The sequence below is a fragment of the Emydura macquarii genome, unplaced genomic scaffold, assembly GCF_026122565.2.
Source record: "Emydura macquarii macquarii isolate MOO-44397 ecotype Brisbane River unplaced genomic scaffold, CSIRO-AGI_Emac_v2 contig_3517, whole genome shotgun sequence".
In the NCBI taxonomy this organism is placed as follows: domain Eukaryota; kingdom Metazoa; phylum Chordata; order Testudines; family Chelidae; genus Emydura; species Emydura macquarii.
In genome coordinates, this window is record NW_027133654.1 from 7,801,290 (window position 1) to 7,820,673 (window position 19,384).

The 19,384-nt window shown below is 40.8% G+C and overlaps 1 protein-coding gene across 6 annotated transcripts in view; it reads right to left on the bottom strand.

Moving 5' to 3' along the window:
- The window catches only part of PGBD5 (piggyBac transposable element derived 5), an 82,558-nt gene that overhangs the window by 13,323 nt on the left and 49,851 nt on the right, over positions 1 to 19,384 (bottom strand). For all 6 annotated transcript variants that reach the window (XR_010917580.1, XM_067535804.1, XM_067535802.1 and 3 more), the window contains exons 4-6: positions 12,154 to 12,334; positions 5,582 to 5,779; positions 218 to 323 (exon numbers count right to left, since the gene is read on the bottom strand). Coding sequence is in view for 5 of the 6 variants with exons in the window: in XM_067535804.1 (XP_067391905.1) it covers positions 218 to 323; positions 5,582 to 5,779; positions 12,154 to 12,334 (485 nt within the window). In the remaining variant the exon portion in view is untranslated. The remainder of the gene's footprint in view (positions 1 to 217; positions 324 to 5,581; positions 5,780 to 12,153; positions 12,335 to 19,384) is intronic.

Below are 19,384 nucleotides of genomic sequence, written 5' to 3' on the forward strand. Positions count from 1 at the left end.
TGAAGGGGAGAGGAAAAGATATTCTGAGTTTAATCAGAACTCCTACACAAATTCTCTAGATAATATGTGAAGACACAGAGCCTGATTCCACTCGCTTAGAAGTCCGTAACCGTTTTGAATTGAATTTAATGAAGGCAGGATCATGCCCCTAGTCTCGCCTCAAAATTCAAGGTTCAAATGTTTCAGCAACAGAGGCTTTGCCCATCCACCCACTTACTTGCTGTATTTGTCGTCATATTTGCAGATATAGCTGAGATGAGCAGCAAAAGCTTCCACTGCCAACGGGCATGGGATCTCTCCACTTTTTCTCTTAATTATAACTCCTGCATCAATTAAAAACACAAAACAAAACACAGCCATTGAGTCTTAACATTGAAGCTAACACAGCGGTTATCAACTACAATACACTCTTTGGAAAGGGAATTTGAGATCAACCAAGTATGTGCCAGCACAAGCCAATCTCCATTAATCATTAGAACAACTGTGCCGAAAATAAACCTTGTTGATCCTAAATTTGCTCTCCTTCCCCCAATCCTCTTCTCTATCCAACTGGCATCATATACTTTTGTGGTAGTGTGTATGCCAAAAGCAGCTGAGTGAGAGATACAAAAGAAGCTGGGCAAAAAACAGACGTGGTCAAAACACAAAAATTGAATTTTTGCCTGAGCTCTAGCTATGGGCCCTTCATGACGGGGCACTTCTTGGTCATACTCAATGTGGTGACGAAACTAATATTTCTTATTGCCCTCAGCACAAAGGGTGTTTTTATTTTCTTTGATTGAATAGTCCCAAGAGATCTGGTCGACTGTATGAAGAGAAGGCTCTCTTTCCATGTCTTTCCTCTAGTGGGTCCAGACAGGATAAGGATATCTGTATAGTGCACAGGTATTACAAAAAAGTGTGGTGTGGTGTTTTGGTTTTTTTTTTTAATTTTTTTGAACTTACAGAATTTCCTTTGACTTGCCTTTCATCTTCTTTCATTTAATTTCCATTCATCTTTCATTCTTTCAGTGTGAATACAGCTACATAATAGGAACCATGTATTCCCTCTTATTTTCCATTATAACCTGTTTAAGTTTTCCTGTTTCTGGAATGTGAAGAGGCTTATCTTATAGCACTTCCAAGGCTTGATTCAGGCCTTTGGTATAAACTAGCAAGGTTCCCCACAAGGAGGTTGTGGTGGTATAAGTGGTTCACAACTTTGTCTTAGCCATGGGAGCCCCTCTGGTCAACAGTGCCCCAGCACCTAGCACTGGCAGAGAGGTGGGATGGCCAGGATACACCAATGATGTTCTGATTCACCACAGCCCCTGAGGTGTCTTTCTTTGCCAGCAGGGCTTTGATGCAGTCCTTCCCCTGGTGGAACTTCCAGAGAAGGACTGTGCGGCAAACATAGCCGCCAACACTTGTGATCATTTTTTTAAATCCCAACTCTCATGAGCTTGAGTGTGGTGGTTTTCCCATGAAATTCCAGCTCCTGACATCATGTGATTGTGTGAATTTCGGCTTTTGTTGGGGGGTGGGGGAGGGAAATGCAAGCCATGTTTAGAGGCTTGAAAATGTGTCCCCAGTGCACGCTAAAAACTCAGAAACCAAAGGCACCCCAAAAAATTTGATTTTTTTTTTAAATCACGACTAAGTCAACCCCAGAATTGTTTTGGGGGCAGTCTGACACGTGATCATTTGAAGAGTAGGGTTGGTAATACTAGGAGCAGCTTGCATCTTCCTTGGTGTGCAGGGGCTGCTATTAGGCCGGGTGCGTGCACCCGGCAGGGTGAACAGAGCTCTGCAGGTTCAAAGCGCTGTACGAATATCATCTAACAAATCATAAAGTCCTGTGATGTAAAGACATGAGTAGTTCTGAGTTTCCATACTTTAAAAGGTCTGAAGTATAATTCCGCTACAACCCCTTCCCCGCCACACTCCTCAGTGGAGGTCAGTCCACTAAGTGAATTCCCAAAGGACATTTGGTAATTTAGGCCCAGAATCCTCAACTGATGTAAATTGCTAAAGACGTGCAATTTGTTTTACAATAAAATATGCTGCTTCCCACCAGACTTTCAGGGTTTGGGCCTTTATGATCTAAATGTTTCAGAGAATTAGTTCAACTTAACCAGCCAGGGCTGCCCCTCCCCACCGCACCCTCAGAGCACAGAACGGTGCAGGGAAGACCTTATTTGGAGGCACTAGTCCTTTCCTCCTGTCCCAGCCCCATTTGTGTGCCATTTGGGAAAGGGAAAACACTGCAAGGGGGAGCCAGCCAAAGACTCTAGCCAGCAGGAGAAGCTGCAGAGGCAGCCTCCCTGGGACTGTTGCCAGCAGCTTACTTCCAGTTTTGGCTTAGGACGTTCTCTGCCCTGCACGGATTGGCTGTTTGCCCCCAACCCCTCCTTGCCCCTCTCACTACCTGGTCACCTTAGCCTCACTCCACTTGCCTTCCACCTTCCTCTCCTTCCTCCTCTGGCTCATCAGCCCTGCCCTTTCCTCCTTTCTTCAATAGCTCCTCCCCAAATATCTAAACCCCACCCAAAGTTACTCTCATAATCACCACCTCTTCCCACGCAAGAATAGTGGCACTAAAGATGCCATTTACACCCCATCACTCTGTTCCCTCTGTTTTGTGTTCTATCCCTTTCCCCCACCATTTCTATTTAGGTTGTATGCTCAGAGCTGGGACTGTTTAGTACTGACTATACAGTATCTAGCACACTGGAGCCCCTAGGTATTACCATAATACAAACAGGAAATTTAACTTCTCTCATTAAAACATGTTTAAGAAAACAGAAATTTGCTTTGTTTCTTAATGTGGAGACAACATGTAATATATGATAGCGGAATATGCGAGCTACTTATTTTTTGCAGTACTGTAAATGAAAGGCTTTCAGCCTTTAGCATTCATGATGATGTATTATGACAAACTGGTTCAAAACATTCATAATAAATCACACTTTACATCTAAAAATGGGATTCATAGATCAGTTCTGGCAAGAGCACTTCTATACAATGCCTCTCCATAGACTGGAGTGGGATTTGCAGTCAGGACACATGCGAGATTCCCTTTCACTTTTTTTTTTTTTTTTTTTTTTAAATAAAATAAACAGAAACTGGATCATTACTTGTTGCCTCCACCTTTGCTGAAATCCTCATCCATGCCTCAACCTTCTCTTGCCTTCACTCTGGCAACTTCCTTCTCAAGTCCCCCTATGTGCAGTGAGTTGCTACCCGCTTTTATACTCAAAGCTCTGACAACATGGCCCCATGCTCAGACTGTTCCACTGGCCCCCATTTATCTCAGCATCCAGGTCAAAACTGCCATCCATTTGCTTATTCCAGTCTACCTCTCTGACTTGTCTCCCCCTTCTTCCTCCTCCACTCAGCCCACTTGCTCAGCAATGGTTTTGCCGCAGTCTTGCCACACTTGGTGTGAAAGACTTCGCTTCTGTGCTCCTGTCATTGGGAAGAGACTTCTTGGGCCAGATCCTTAGTTGGCATAAACTGGCATCGCTCCATTCACTTCAACAGAGAGAGATGCCAATTTACACCACCTGGCAATCTGGTCCCCTACCCATCTCACTAAATCTCCATCCTCTCTCACATATCAACTGAAGCCTTTATCTTTTCTCATTAGCCTGTATCTCACATAGTTTTCTCTTGATTTGCTACTATTTGTTAATGTTCTTTATCAAGAACCCCTGTGAAACATTTTGGGGAGCAGTGTACTTCAAAGATTTTGCAGGCCACACAGGCTAAGCTTTGTAACCATGATCAAGATCTGTAAATGGAACTATACTGGTTAATACCAGCTACGGTTCTGGCTTCATGTACATACCATTGTGTGACTTTATGATGAAAGGGGTCCTAAATGTATGCAGATTTTCACATCCCTGCATAAAATTTGTTGCCTGTCTTTGCTGTACTCCTATTAAAGGGTTGTTCAATTAGTTTGAGTTTTGTTTGTTTGTTTGTAAAGGTGGTGGTGACGGTGAAGCTTTACAAACAGATTTTTCTTTTCTGAAACTCGTTTTTAGTAATTGTAGCCAAAGATAGCAGCTTTGTGCTAGTGCATGAGAACCAGGTGACGCTGACTGATGTTACTTTGGTTTAATTACTCCAGTTGCATTGTCCAAACTTGGTGAAATGCAAAAAGCAAACATAATAAATAATGACCATAAATTAGCTTGTTGAATTTAATTCGGTTTCAATGCAAGGTCTGATTAGGAAGGCTTTAATTTTCTAGTGCTGGTGTCTTGGAGTCTGTTACTGCAAACATACAGTATCTTTATTGAATTCCATGGGTTTCCATGGAACTAGTCATATATAACTTCTTTCTCATATGTGTTTTCAGAATCAGGCCCTAAGACACTAACCCTTTCAAGTTATCTGCTTCTCTTTTCAGTTAAATCAATGTTCTCTTGTGAAGTATCACAGCATTCAAAGCAGTATCCATCTCCCTAGCTCACTGTATAGAGGTTAGGATAGGTGGTGAGTTCTGTCTGATAAATGAACCCTCAGATTCCCGTGAGATCTAGCCATGTGGTGTGACTATACAACACTTAACTACTAATGCAATTGGCACCTGAATACCTTCAATTCCGTACAAGTTTTTGAAAATGTGGGTTAAGCACCAAGTTACCTTTGTAAGCAATAGCACTTTACATTTGTAAGGTTTTAAGAGTCTTTCAGCTATAACTTGCTTTTTGTATTTTACTCAGCTTGGACAATAGAACAACAAGAGATTTTAAACGTACAAACTACTCTTTAAAAAAATGTCCTTTCATGTTGGGTTTTGTAAATATTTTTTTCAAAACCTAACTATGCCTAAAATTCATTGTGTCCTTTAACAAAAGAAAACAAAACAAAATCCTTCCCATATCAAGATCAATTTCAGCTAAGTCTTCAAGAAACTATTCACAATCTAAACTATCCCCAAATATATCTTTGGCTGTTCTGGTTTTCTTTTTAGCAGCTGCACAATTAGTTTAGCATGCAATGGGAAGCCTCTTGACAAAAGCCATTTGTATGTGATGCATGGGTTTTAAATCCACAGGAGAAACTAATTGTAGAATCTGATCAAAAGAGCTTTAAGACTCAGAAATAGTTCTTATTGGTCCAAAGTATTTATGCATGTAAAAGTTACTCTTTACAAGGATTTATCCCGCAATTATCCCATGAGACACCTTGTATTAGATAGTATTTTAACCGCATTTAAACTCTCCCCACCACCACAGGTCAGCTGGGACATATAAATAACCTTCAGCACCAAAAAGGAATCGTTCTCTACTGTTCTATCTAAAGGAGTAACTATTAGCTTGTAACATTAGTAAACTTAACCTTTATGCAGAGAAGACATCAGTTGCATACAGAAAACTTTTAGCCACTGTTAATGAAGATTAGCTAGTATCTCATGGACAAGAGCAAACACAAACTGTAGCATTAGTGATCATTTCCATTATCTAGGATTATAAAATTGTTATCAAGCTTCATCTGTGGTTATCAAATTTAATAAGTGTCGTATCTTGTCTTGTCACCTATATTAAAAAACATGGTCCTATTAGAGATGATGATATTGCTGACTGCTCACCTTGTTGAACCGGAGAATAGGCATTAGTGAGAAAACGAAAATGCCCTTTGTTGTACCAGCAGATCAAGGACATGTTTCCTTTCATCTTTATTCTGTACTGCCCTCTGGACTGGGGAGCATCTGGGTTATTCAGCATTGATGGAGGTAGGCCTGTGCAGTCACTTTTCCTGGAACTCAGCAACCCGCAGCAATAAATCTCTGCCCATGAAAGAGAGTAAATTCCCATCAGCAAACCATCGTATAGATTTAGACAGAAATGACAGTGGGGCTGTCTGACCTATCTGACTGGAGGAAGAACTGGTCCTAAAACTAAGCCAGCAGATGCATAGGTTGGCCAATGGCCTGGATTTCCCACTGGTATCCAGGACTACTCTTTCTAGAGTCAAGCTCCAGGAAGAAATGTATTCAATACACAGGTCCAGAAAGCTAATTCTCAAGATGATTTAATATGATACATAGGGGTATAATTAAAATGAAACTAAAAGGAAGACTATAGGCTAAATAGCTGAACTTCCCAACAGAGAGATCTTTTAAGTTGTGAAATAGCCTCCTAAGGAGGAGGCCATGTGGCTTTGGTGCATTTAACGTTAGATTGGACAAAGTAATGGAAGACATACTCTCTTCCATGTTTAACTAAGATGATAAACTGTAAAAATGGCTTTGGCTTCCTTAAATTGTCCTAAATGACTCCCATGATACTTTTAATCCTAGTGCCTATGGCTGACAGCTTTTCGTGCTAGCAGATGACAACTCAGCCTACAATCTCCTCACAGTACAAACTCATCCTGCTCATCAATTCTGCCCTCCTTCAACCACCAGCTCTTGTCTTATGACAAAGGGACCAATGAGTAAATTCACATATTGTGAAACCCAGACACGTCTCACTTCAATCACGTCTCAATCAATGCAGCCATGTCAGAATAACCAAATCATTTAACACACATTAATAACGACCAAATCATTTAACACACATTAATAACGACAGTGCCTGACTTGTGTTGAGTATGTGTATGTGATAAGAAAAATACCAGAGGGTTAAATCTTCCATTAATCTGATTCATTTTAAGAGCATATAGTAATAGAATTTCTTGTTATCAGAAGAGAGATACTGTGCATAGGAAATATAGTCCAAGAACCCCTCCTCTCCCCCCATCAAACAGCTGATCAATGGGATTTAAGGGTCAAATCCAGCTTTGGCCAGGAATCAAATCTTTCAGTCTTGACATACTCTTTATTGCCAAGCAATGTCCTCTTTCTGATGTGAGCTTTATAAAATCCAGGAAATCTTAAATCCAAATCTCCTCACCATCTCCCTAGGCTTTGTGTTGACTCTATGAAGGGAATGAGTGTACACACATCTGTGTGTATTCTATCCTTAGCCTGATCCACTTAGGTTTGCCTACTCCATTTAAACTACAGCAGCCCAAAGCTGTTATTTCAGGTAAACAAAATTAAGCCTGTCAACTGAGAACACTGACCTACATTTTTTAGTCTCAAATCTATTTATTAAATGGTCATCCTTCAGCACATAAAGAAAATTAAAAACCAAGCCAGTTGATCAAGGGGAATACACACAGTATGTCTCTTCTGCCTCTATCTTTCTGGTATTATATAAGCTCTTTGGAGCAGAGGCAGTGTTTTGTGGGGGGGGTTTCTGTTGGTACAACATGTAGCACAGCGGGGTCCTGGTCCTTCACTAGGGCTCCTAGGTTCTATGATAATACAAAATAAAAAATAATGCTCATGAACTGATCCCAAGAGCAGCAAACCAGTGCAAACTGGTTCTTGAGCTTTCCCAAACAGTGCTTTTATAAAACCAGGAAAACTCAGGCTGGGAGACGATAGAAATATAATTTTTTTTTTAAATTACAGGTGCATTACATTTTAAATAAAAATATAATTGTTCCTATTGCCCAACCGTAAGAATGGAGCAGTCAGTGGCTCTTCAATTAGAAGACAGACATGAGCTTTTTAAGTGTCAGAATGGAAAACCAACACATCAGCTTGGCTACTTGATGATAGGATCCATTAGACATCTCCTCCCCTATGTGGTCTTGCCAGTTCTGATATCTTAACTACTGGAATTTCAAATCATAGAAATGTAGGGCTGGAAGGGACTTTGAGAGGACACCTTTCTGCACTGAGGTGGGACCAACTATCAGGTGATATACATATATGTACAATATGTGCTTAAAAAACCCGCTTGCTACCCCATCTCTGAAATGTTTTTTAACTAGTCTGAGACTACCTAGGATTTTAGTTGTCACTATGTGCTATTGAGAATGTCACTGCAGTATCAGGATTAGAACTCTTATCCTCCTGTTCCAAAAAGCACAGTCCCTTAAACTAGAAGAGAATTTCCTTTAGCTGTTAGCAATGTAGGGGCTATGACTCACTGAAAGACCCTTCTGATTCTCTTCAGCAGAGGGCAGTAGTACACAGCCACTCTCACCCATACATTAGTGTGTTTAGGATTGAATATGTCAACTGTTACTGCTGTGCTCTGAGGTAATTAAGTGCAGCCTTTTCTTGAGCTCACATAAATTTGCAAAAGACTCAAGCAGAAGGTTTGCTCTTTTCACAAGCTAATAGGAGCCTTGTTCCCATCTCCCAGGAAAAAGTAAGAAGCACACCCCTATAAAAGACAGACAGTTATGGTAGCTGCAGATTTAATACCACGACTTGCGGAGGAGGCATATATAATTTGTGGGTTTTTAAAAAGCTATATTTAAAACAACCAGTTGCTATAGTAATCATGGCAATAAAAATTAAGCCCATCTGGCACAATGGTGTGGTCCAAATTTAATTAAATGCTCAACATATTTTATTACAAGCCAGAAAAAAATGAAGTTTTACAGAATTCAAAAGGAGGTTGATTGAATGGGCCCTAGTTCTGCTCTCATAAGTCAATGATAACATTCTTGCTTCAGAGGGAAATGTAAGAGGCTTTAATTCATATAGGCCTCATTCCAATTGTCATTTCTATTTCAAACTAAAACAGAAGCTCACAAAGTGTGTGCTTCGAAGCCCTTTAGATATAGGTGATAGTACAGTAATTAAATAGCACAAGTACAGGTGGAGAATCTCAAGTAGTTCAGTGGTTCAGTTCAGAAACAGAAGTTTCTAAACTTCATGAATGAGATCGAATCTCCCAAGGATATGCTCTTCTGACATCTCTCCGTCCAGTCATATCTGAAACTCCTTGCAGAACAGCATTTTCTGTAGCATTTTCAGTGCCTGGTTCCAATTCTATTTGGAAACCAGAAACTTAAATATAACTATCTTTATGACCATGGAACATTTAAAGTTAGCCTATATCAAGTTTGGTTTTAGAAATGGTCAGAGGAGATGTTCTTATTTTTCAGAAGTTCTCTGGACCCATGATCCAGACCTAGTGATTTCTTGAGAACTGGGTGTTGCAGACATCCTTTTATACTTTGTGGTGATACAATTCAGGTAGTTACTATCCATAATTTCAAAGCAGTAATAGTGAAATACTGTAGTTATGAAACAGAGAGAGAGGCAATTTTATAGGGAAAACTCCACAAAAGCCTTGACCAAAGATTTATAAAAGTGAATTTTGTGTGGGTGTGTGCGCGTGCGCGCGCCCCTATGCTTTTGGATTCCAACAGAAGGGAATCTTAAGGGCCCTGATTTTCAGAGGACACGTAACCAGCACTTTCAGTAAAATCAGGCCCTTTCAAAGTGTCAGTTCAGGCATGCAACACTAAGGTACCTAATAACTAGTCTTAAAAAAAGAAGTCTTGCTTCAAATCTTTCCCCATTGCCCATGTTAAAGATTCACAGACAAACAACTATGAAATAGTTACAAAGATGGATGAATAGAAATTCCTTTAACTCAAATTCTTATGGAATTTTTTTTCCCCACTACTCAGCTCTAGCCCAGGAACTATAACTTTTCTAAAACAATAAAAGTTAATCCAATATGTTAAGAATATGTCTTAATTTTGCATGGTTGTTTTCATCTTCTATAGTGAAGCAGATTCTTTAGGTTTTCTCATGACACTCTCATTCTTAAGTGCATTTCATCTTTGTTTGGCTTTAATTCCCCACTTAAGTATTACTACTGGCTAATAGAGCACTGATCAACCTCATGTCACTATTTAGGCTGAACGCACGAAATTAGGACATAATAGGAGAGTTGTTTTCTATGGGGGAGGCTGGGCCTTCCAGCAACAAATCTCTGGCCTGCTCCAAATTCCACAGCTAATGCTGTGGGATCACAGCAAGTGCTGATTATGGTACCATTCCTCTGGCTCTGTGGGTAGGGTCAGGATACACAGTCTCCTCTAGGGCTCTTGATTGACTTCACCACTGTGATGACATGTCAAAGGTCTGATTTCCCTGTGAGTCCCATAATCCTTCCAATTCAATATGGCCCTGCCAAGCCAGTGAGCTGCCTTTATCACCCAAAATGTAAAAGCCAAACAACTCTGTTTAACACAAACACTGCTTTAATGTTCCCACTGCAACCTGCTTTGTAAGGAGTACCAAGGTCTTTAACAAACAGACTGAAAAGCTAGTAAATCTGCTTTCTGTATCTCCTCTGCACTCCATTCACCAGCAGAAATGATAGTGGGTATCAAATTGAGAATTTAATTTTGGGAGAAGCAGTTGTTGTGTATCATAAAATCCCATTAAGCCATATAACAAAACATGAACCAGAAACTGAAAACACTGTATAGGGTTTTCATTTTTGCTCAGTTAGATAACGTATCTAACTTTTTGAATCTCTAGAAGGCATTTAGTGTGCCAGCTGCCTGCTAGACAGCTGGTAATTTGAGTTCTCTTCAATGCAATGCCAGGGAATAGTTTACTACTGTAGGTAATCTGAGTAACCTATTAGAAAGAAATACTGTGGTGGTTTAGTAGCCATGATTCTTCTCTGCTGTGATTCCGGAGACAAAGTGGATACTATTATCCCATTCTTTCTCTTTCACAAATCTGTCATTATAAAGGACCATTTTCCAAAAGTCACCATTTTAGGTCTAAGGATCTAGTAACCCCTTATTCAACTGACATGTCTTAAGAATTAGACACCACCTGGAATATTTGAGTTCTCTCTTATGTGTAATAACTAGACAGTTGATAGAATGGCTTTTATAATGCTAGAAATACAATGGCCCTGAGGGCAGCCAGCCATAAAATTTATGAATCATTTTCAGAAGGAATATTCTCCAGTCATTAAAGGGAAAACTCCAGTGTAATATAAATATTCTTGACTCATTGCCCACGTGACCATTATATTTAGAGTATTGTGAGAAACCGTGATTATGTCTAAATGTATGGAAGTATTTCAAAGTGCTCTGTGGGCATTTACAATTATGTAAAATAATTTAGAACCCAATCCTGCAGACCTGTGTGCATGCATTTAATTGAGTGCAGGACTGAGGGCATTAGCTAGCTAAGGTATTGTAACAAATCACTGGCATTTTCCTTTTTAGTATGAATCAGAAAAATGGTATAGTTCCAAATCTCTCTGTATTTTGGGCCAAATTCCATTCTTGAATGCCCCCCAGGGATGTAAGTGAGTGGAAGCCATGCTGAAAACAGAACTTGGCTCCCAAAGGTGAACTGCAAAGGAGGAAAAAAATGGGTGTGTGGCCTCTGTTTGTTTGGTTTGTTTGTTTGTTTTTGTGTGTGTATGGGAAAGGTATGAAGTATTCATCCACAGAGGAAATTCTTCTTGATGCTAGAAATTCAAATCTTCTTTACAATGGAAGACTCTGGTGACTGGAGAACTTCTGAAAAAGGTGCATCACTGGAGAAGAGTTTAAACTGATCAGTTCCTGGGGAGTGGATGTTCAGTAATTATTTTGGTTTGATTTTCAGAGTGGGAGCATCTACCATGACAATTGCAGTTAGTGGGAGCTGTGAATGCCTAGCACATCTGAAATTCAGATCACTTGTATGACAACTATTTAACACCAAGAATTAATGGGCACTTGGGTCTAATCTATACTTATGCCTGTATAGCTACATGGGCACACGCTCCTAGTGTAGATGTGGTTTATATGGGTGAAAATATGCTTGGGCTTTTGCATTTAAAAAAAAAAAATCACTCCCCAACTGACATTATACTAGCAAAAGTTTCTAGGGTAGACCTTGCCTTAGTTAAAGATTCAGCACATTCTCCCTCCCCGCATACCCTTTTCACAAGTAAAAACTCCCACACCTATAGGAGATCCCAAGGGGTCCTCCAGAAGAAAACAGGAATAACCAGAGTCTAAATTTCTAAAGTAAAAAAGGGGGGGGGAGGGGGGAAACAAACAGAGCCCTCTCTTCCTCTCTCTCTTTTTTTTTTTAGGATCCTTCTTTCTACATAACGAAGACTCAAAGGTAAGCCAAAGCTCAGTTTAAATAGCCTGTTCATTACAAGGGGACCTGCAGAGGTTAAGTAACCTTTAGAATTTCTCTGGCTTAGCTACTTGTGGCTACGCAAGGAGATAAAGCCCTAATCAAAAACACTTCTGCATTATTTGCTGACTTCTGGCAGCACGATATTCATAAGCCTTTCAGCATTAACAGTCAGTGGATCGGTTGTCACAAACCTTGTTTCTCAAACTCTTCAAAAAGGTTCAGGCTGGTAATGCTAGGGCCAGTGAAGATTATGTAGTTTTTTCCTGATGCATTCTGACAAAGGCTCTTGGCCACCATCCTGTGGAGCTGGGGCTTGTTCTTCAAAGCATCCAGTCCGTCGGCACCACTTCCTTCTTTTAGATGGACATAAATCTTAACGAGCAAATAGAAACAAGAAGAAAAGTCAATGTGGTTAGAAAGGGTCAGGCAGGAGCAATCCTGCTTCCAAAGCACTTGCTTGGCTTTCACTAGAAATGAGCTGAAAAATTAAGGCAGTAGGTAACCTGTTTAAAATTTAACCCCTAATACAGCTTTCATGACTGTTGCCTTTAAATGGCTTTGGAATAGCTGGGACAGCGACAGGGAAATACAGAGCTATGCCTAAGACTAAGGGCTGCTTGAGGTCGCTGTTGCAATGGTCTAGCTGTAATGGCAGTAATAAACTATGACTCTAAAAGAAAATGATACGTTGTGTTGATCCTACATAGACTTCATTGTTGTCAATAAAGGGAGAACTTGGGACCTTCTGCTCCAAAAACATAGGCCTCTACTAGATGACCAGAAGGAACTTGTCCACTAACTTCACTGTAATAGAGTTCAGCTTTATAGTCTCTAGCAGCAGCCACTAAAGGGTGACATGACCACACTGATACAAGCATGACACGTTCTCCAATAAAAGCCAGTGGTGCCCTTACATACCAACCAGTACCTTCTAACTAGACTCTTCAGGGATAGCTCTAACTCTCAGCACTTTTGCCCAGATCATGTCTTAGATGCAACCCATTGAAACAGACTGAACAAAGGAGAGAGGGTGCATTTAACTGGCTTTAACAGTCTTAAGCGTGTGGCTTCTTTCTAATTGGCTGCAATCCACACAGATAGCTTTATGATGCTATGGCAGTAATACAGTAACAGCTACCATTGTCCAGTCGATTTTCCTTCTGTCTTTCATAATACTTGGTCACCATCCACACAAGGCCATGTAAGTGGATATGCAATGGCAGGAATGTCTAGTCCCTGGTAAAGTGAGTTGCTGATGACCTCAGGCTGATTTGCGAGTGGACAAGTGTTTATAGCACAGCTGGACTGCTTGCTGAGAGGTGGAGGGCTGAAATGGCACAGAGGCCAGACTACCACCTCACTCTGCAAATGGTCACTCTGAGAATGGGTTATGACTCAGTAGTTGGGCAGTAGGGGAAAGTACATCTCTTTCTGCTGCAGAAATAAGGGACTTCAGTTTTCATTTATTTTATTCATAGTACTTCAAAGCAGCTCTTCCAGTGGCTCTAGCTGCTCATACAAATATTTGAACCACACACATCTAGGCTAAAATCCCAGACACAAATAATTTGGCAATCCTAACCCAGAAGATATACCACTGTCTCATCTGCCCACCCCATTCCTCAATCCACTCACTTTCCCCAAAGCCCAAAAAATAAATGACATGGGAGACATGCTGATAACCCCAACAGCTTTGGGTTCTGCTGAACCAAAGGAAGGAGTGACTTCCAGAGTTGAAGATCATTTGCAGAAAATACCCTGCCACCAGCTCGCCATCCACCTCCCCTACCCCCAACTTTTAAACCAAAGGGATTTTAGCTCTTACTCCTTCACTGATCACAACAGTGAGAGCACCTTCGGGGGAAGAGATCTGAGGTCTCAATTTCCAAGAACTGCCAATCCAGCATCTTCCACCAAAATTGAATTCAATTAAACAATGGGCCTGAGCCTCACCTTGCTCTCGAAGTCAGCAGAGAGACAGTGGTGTAAAGGAAAGGAGAATCGAGCCCTATATTCTGAATCCTAAATATCCTAAATTTCATTTGTTTATGAAATCACACAAATAAATTGGGCAAAATTTTCAAAAGTACCTAAGTGACTTGGGAGCCCCAAGTCCCATTGACTTCAATCAAACTAAAGGTACAGCAATACTTATGGTGCTGTGCAGAGTAGACACCGCACACCCAGCTAGCACAGATATAAACAGCACTAATGGTAAGGCACTAGTAGTTCTGCAATTTAACACTTGAGTTCCTTCAGAACTCTTGGGTGGATACCATCTGGTCCTGGTGACTCATTACTGTTTAGAGGTGGTTTTGGAATAAACTGATAAATTAATGACACCTCAATCTGGGACAGTTCCTCAGATTTGTCACCTAAAAAGAATGGCTTGAGTTTGGGAATATCCCTCACATCCTCAGCTGTAAAGATGAATGCAAAGAATTCATTTAGTTTCTCTGCAATGGCCTTATCTTCCCCGAGTGCTACTTTAGTATCTCGATTGTCCAGTGGCCCCACTGGTTGTTTAGCCAGTTTCCAATGTACTTAAATCATTTTTTGCTGTTATTTTTTGAGTTTTTGGCTAGTTGTTCTTTAAATTCTTTTTTGGTCTTCCTAATTATTTTTACACTTTACTTGCCAGAGTTTATGCTCCTTTCTATTTTTCCTCAATAGGATTTGACTTCTACTTTTTAAAGTATGCCTTTAAGGATAACTGCGTTACAATCCCAATGAGAGAACAAAATGAGTAGAACTAGAATGTTGGCAGTGGCGCTCAGTAATTCATGGTATCCCAAAGATTTTTTTGGGGAAAAGTCAATTAAACCAGTTTCTATTTATTTTTAGAAGCTACAGCTTCAAGCACTAGCTTCTAGGCACAATGTTCTGGGACTGTTTATCAGGCATGAAACAGACCCAGGGGGAATACGTATAGTATGAAGCCTCCAAGAAAACAGATGTTTTGTATTTTTCAAATAATGCATTAAACGACAAGTTCAAAGTAGTAGAGAATATATACTAATAACCAGATCTAATTAGGGAGTAAATCATAAGAAATGTAGGACTTGGAACAGACCGCGAAAGGTAATCTAGTCCAGCCCCCTGCACTGAAGAAGGACCACATAAATCTGAACCATCATTGACAGGTGTCTGACTAACATGTTTTTAAAAATCTCCAGTGCTGGGGATTCCACAACCTCCCTTGGCAGCCTATTCCAGAGCTTAACTACCCTTTATATTCAAAACATTTTTCCTAATATCTAACTTAAATCTCCCTTGCTGCAGATTGAGTCCACTATTTCTTGTCCTACCTTCTGTGGACATAGAGAACAACTGATCACGACCCACTTTATAACAGCCCCTAACATCTCTGAAGACTTATCAAGTTTGCCTTTGGTAGTCTTTTCTCAAGACTGAACATGCCCAGTTATTTTAAGTTTATCCTCCATAGATTACGTTTTTGAAACACACCACAGTTTGTGAGGAATTTCACATGGTGGCAAGAGTCAGGTGAAACCTGTTATCATTTTTGTTGCTTTCCTCTGGCCTCTGTTCAATTTGTCCTCATCTTTCTTAGTGTGGCATCCAGAACTGGACACAGTACTCCAGCTGGGGCTTTCCCAGTGTCAAATAGAGCATAAATCACCTTGTTTGTCTTACATACAATACTCCTGTTAATACACCCCAGAATTATGTTAGCTTGCTTGTTTGTTTTTTGCAATTGTATCAGTGTTGAATCATTAAATTTGTGATCCACTACACACCCCAATCTTTTTAAGCAGTACTACTGCCTAGCCAGTTATTCTCCATTTTGTATTTGTGCATTTGATCTTTCCTTCTGAAGTGTAGTATTTTGCAGTTGTCTATTGAATTTCATCTTGTTGATTTCAAACCAATTCTTCTGTCAAAGTGACTTTGAATTCTAATCCTGTCCTCCTAAGTGTTTGCAACCCTGCCCAGCCTGGTGTCCTCTGCAAATATCCTCCACTCCATTATCCAAGTAATCAATGAAATTATTGAATAGTACTGGACCCAAGACAGACCTCTGTGGAACCCCACTAGATATGTCCTCTCAGTTTGACAGTGAACTAGTGGTAACTACTCTTGGAGGACAGTCTTTCAGCTACTTGTGCACCTACTTTATAGTAATTTAATCTAGACCACATTTCACTAATTTGCTTATGAGAATGTCATGTGGAACTGTCAAAAGCATTACTACAAATCAAGACAACCACATTTATTGCTTTCCTCCCTATCTACTAGGCCAGTAACCTTGTCAAAGGAGGAAATTAGGTTGGTTTGGCATGAGTTGTTCTTGGCAAATTCATGTAGTCTATTCCTTATCCTCTAGGTCAGGGGTGTCAAACATGTGGCCCGTGAACCGTTTTTGTGTGGCCTGCAGCCCTGGAACCACCGCCGAAGAGGGGAGGACGCGGCCAGTTTTGACGGCGGCAGCTCTGATTACGCGACCTGCCACCGAGAAGAGTCGCTGCCTCCTCCCCTTTTCTGTGGCAGCTCACAGCGTCATAGCTGCCGCTGAAAATGGGAGGAGGCGGGGAGTTTTTTCGGCGGCGAGGATAGCACCGGGAGTTGCTGCGCCGCCGAAAAAGGGAAGATGCCCCGAAATATTCGGCGGAGGGCATCGCTCCTAGGTATGGCCCAGCCCAGGTACAATTTATTAAAATGTGGCCTGCCATCATCATCAAGTTTGACACCCCTGCTCTAGGGGCTTACAAATCTTAGCCTGACTGGTCTAGAATTCCCTCAGTCCTTTGTTCCCTTTTTTAAAACAGGTACTATGTTTGCCTGTCTCCAGTCTTCTGGGACCTCACCTGTCCTTCATGAGTTCTCAAAGACAAGCACTAGCAATTCTGAGATTGCTTCAGCTAGTTCCCCAGGATGGATTTCAACAGGCCCTGCCTATTTGAATACATCTTATTTATCTAAATAAATTTCAACCTAGTCTCCGCCTATTCTGGTTTGTGTTCCTCTCCCCTTGTTGTGACTATTGTGTTAAGAATTTGGTCACCATTAGTCTTTCTAGTAAAGGGTAAAACAAAATAGGATTTGAACACCGCAGCCTTCTTGATGTCATTTGTCATCATTTACCTTAGTCTTCCTGGTGCTCCTAAAGTATTTATAAAACCTCTTCATATTTAAAAGGAAGCCTTAACTATATTTATATATTCAATATCCAATTCAATTAGGTTCTTTTTATACAAGACTAGTCTCTGGGTGAGTGTTTTGCATATAAAACAGGGGCCTTCAGTCTTGAAAGCTGTCAAACCACCCCTTCCACCATTGCTAAATTTACATGAACCATTTAGTTAATTAATTCAAAAAAGCATGCCAGGCAGAAATTAAGCCAGACACAGACTTTTCAAAGGTGGTGGTGGGGAGTAGGGTAGTGCCTAGAGGCATCAACTATGATTAGGCCCCCACTGTATTAACAAGGACTGTTCCCATCCCAAACTCTTAAAAGAGACACAAAGTTTAAAGATTTGCCCAAGGTCATGGGAGTAGCTGAGCAGAGAATAGAATGCAGATGTTTTGCCTCCCAGTCCAGTCTTTATCTACTAGACCATGCTGCCTTTAATAGGTGTTTACATGCTGTCGTTTTTAAAGAATGGTTACCATCTTAATGATGGATTAACCAAGATTTTCAAAAGATCCTTGTAACAACTTTAGAGGTTTGTGGTTTTCCCAATGTGACCCTAGGCACCTCTGTATTCACACCCTACTGCAATTATATTTGTCCACAATATCCCTTGAGAGGTATTATTTGAAAACTAGTACTACACTAGTCAGTAACATCATTGTGAAATGTATGTGACCATGCTATATGTGACATTATGGATACTCACTATATTATGCTTTAAAGTCTGTGACTAAAATGTGTTTAAACCAGGCATGGCGTAGTTGATAAACAGGTTTTCTCCAGATAAAGAGAAGAGGATAACACCTCAAACCAGGTGTACCCAAGGTCAATGGGTTATTTATTTGCATGGGAAGTTGCAGGAAGAAATAATCCACTGCACTGTAAAAAGTTATCAGCAGGGGAGGGGAAGACAGCAGGGCATCCACACTCAGCAGGGAAAAGGAGCTTTATCAGAGGATATATTTTGGAAGAAAACCTTTCAAAGACGATAAAGAAAGGGGGAGTGAACTCCTAAGTTATCCTTCTCCAGAGGAGACAAGGCAAACCAGTGCCTTGGACTCTGTGGGGATCCTGGCTAAAAGCTAATCAGATATTGCTAGAAAGGGAAGATTGGTGAGGAAAGTACCTTGAACAACGTCTGTTCTAGCTTGTTAAGTTAGGTCTTAGCCATTAGAAAATATATTTTTGTTTGTTTGTAACCATTTTAATCTTTATCCCTTCTACTTGGTATCACTTAACCTATGTCCTTTTGTTAATATATTTGTTTTATTTTTTACTGTAAACCAAATCAGTGGTGTGGTGAAAGGAGTGATGTGTTTACCCCGTTATGGTTAATAAGCGGTAATGTACTGACTCGTTAAAAGAGCAGTAAACTTAATAGCTTCTGTGAATGCACAATGGCTGGGGCTGTGCATTGCAAAGGAATCTCCCTCTGAGCAGTTCAGAGGCTGGGTTCACCGATTATCTGCTAGGTGAGGTTTGGGCCAGGAAAGCCTTGAGGAGTTTGCTGGGGAGGAAGACAGACTGGAGTGGCGGGGTGCTGGCCCACTGTCTAATCACCAGCAAAGCTCACTCTTGCGGCAGCAGAGAGGAAACACAGGGGCCCACAGCTCTGGGTACTCCAGCAGAATGTTACACCCATGCGTTCCAATAGCAAACTTTTATGTCTCCATCTATTTTTAGCTGCATGCCTACTCTAAAGCGTGGGTACGTCAGCTCCTTGTGACGGAGACTCTAGCATCAGCCTCTCTTATAAAGACAGTGGAAGTGATATTTCTCAAGTCTCTGGAAAATTAATTTTACTGTATGACATTTTTCAGTAGCTGTTGATCAGTTGCCATTGCAATTCACCACTGCAGTTTTCCATAGCACAGTCTGCTACAGAGGCCATAGCCCAGTAGCGATTTTCATCTTCAGGAACAGCCACCAGTTGTTAAGTGTCTATTGCTGAAGCTATCTGACTCCCAACTGTTGAAAAGGAGAAGGAGCTTTCTATAATCTTCCTCCTCATCCCCCCTCTCACCAGAGTCTCCTGCCATTTGTTTGGGAAGTGGGTAGGCTCTGCTTCTTTTCCCAGTCTCCACTATTTATATCCTTTTCCCCCATGAAATGCCTGCCTTAATAAGCAGCAGCAGAGTAAACCTGGCATGACTTTTCTCAGTGAAACTGTTGCCCATGTGGCTATGAATAATGTCAGTACAATCAAGAACCACCTTACTTTCACTTCGATGCTGCACAGGAAAACCATGAGCAGCAGTAGAGGTGCT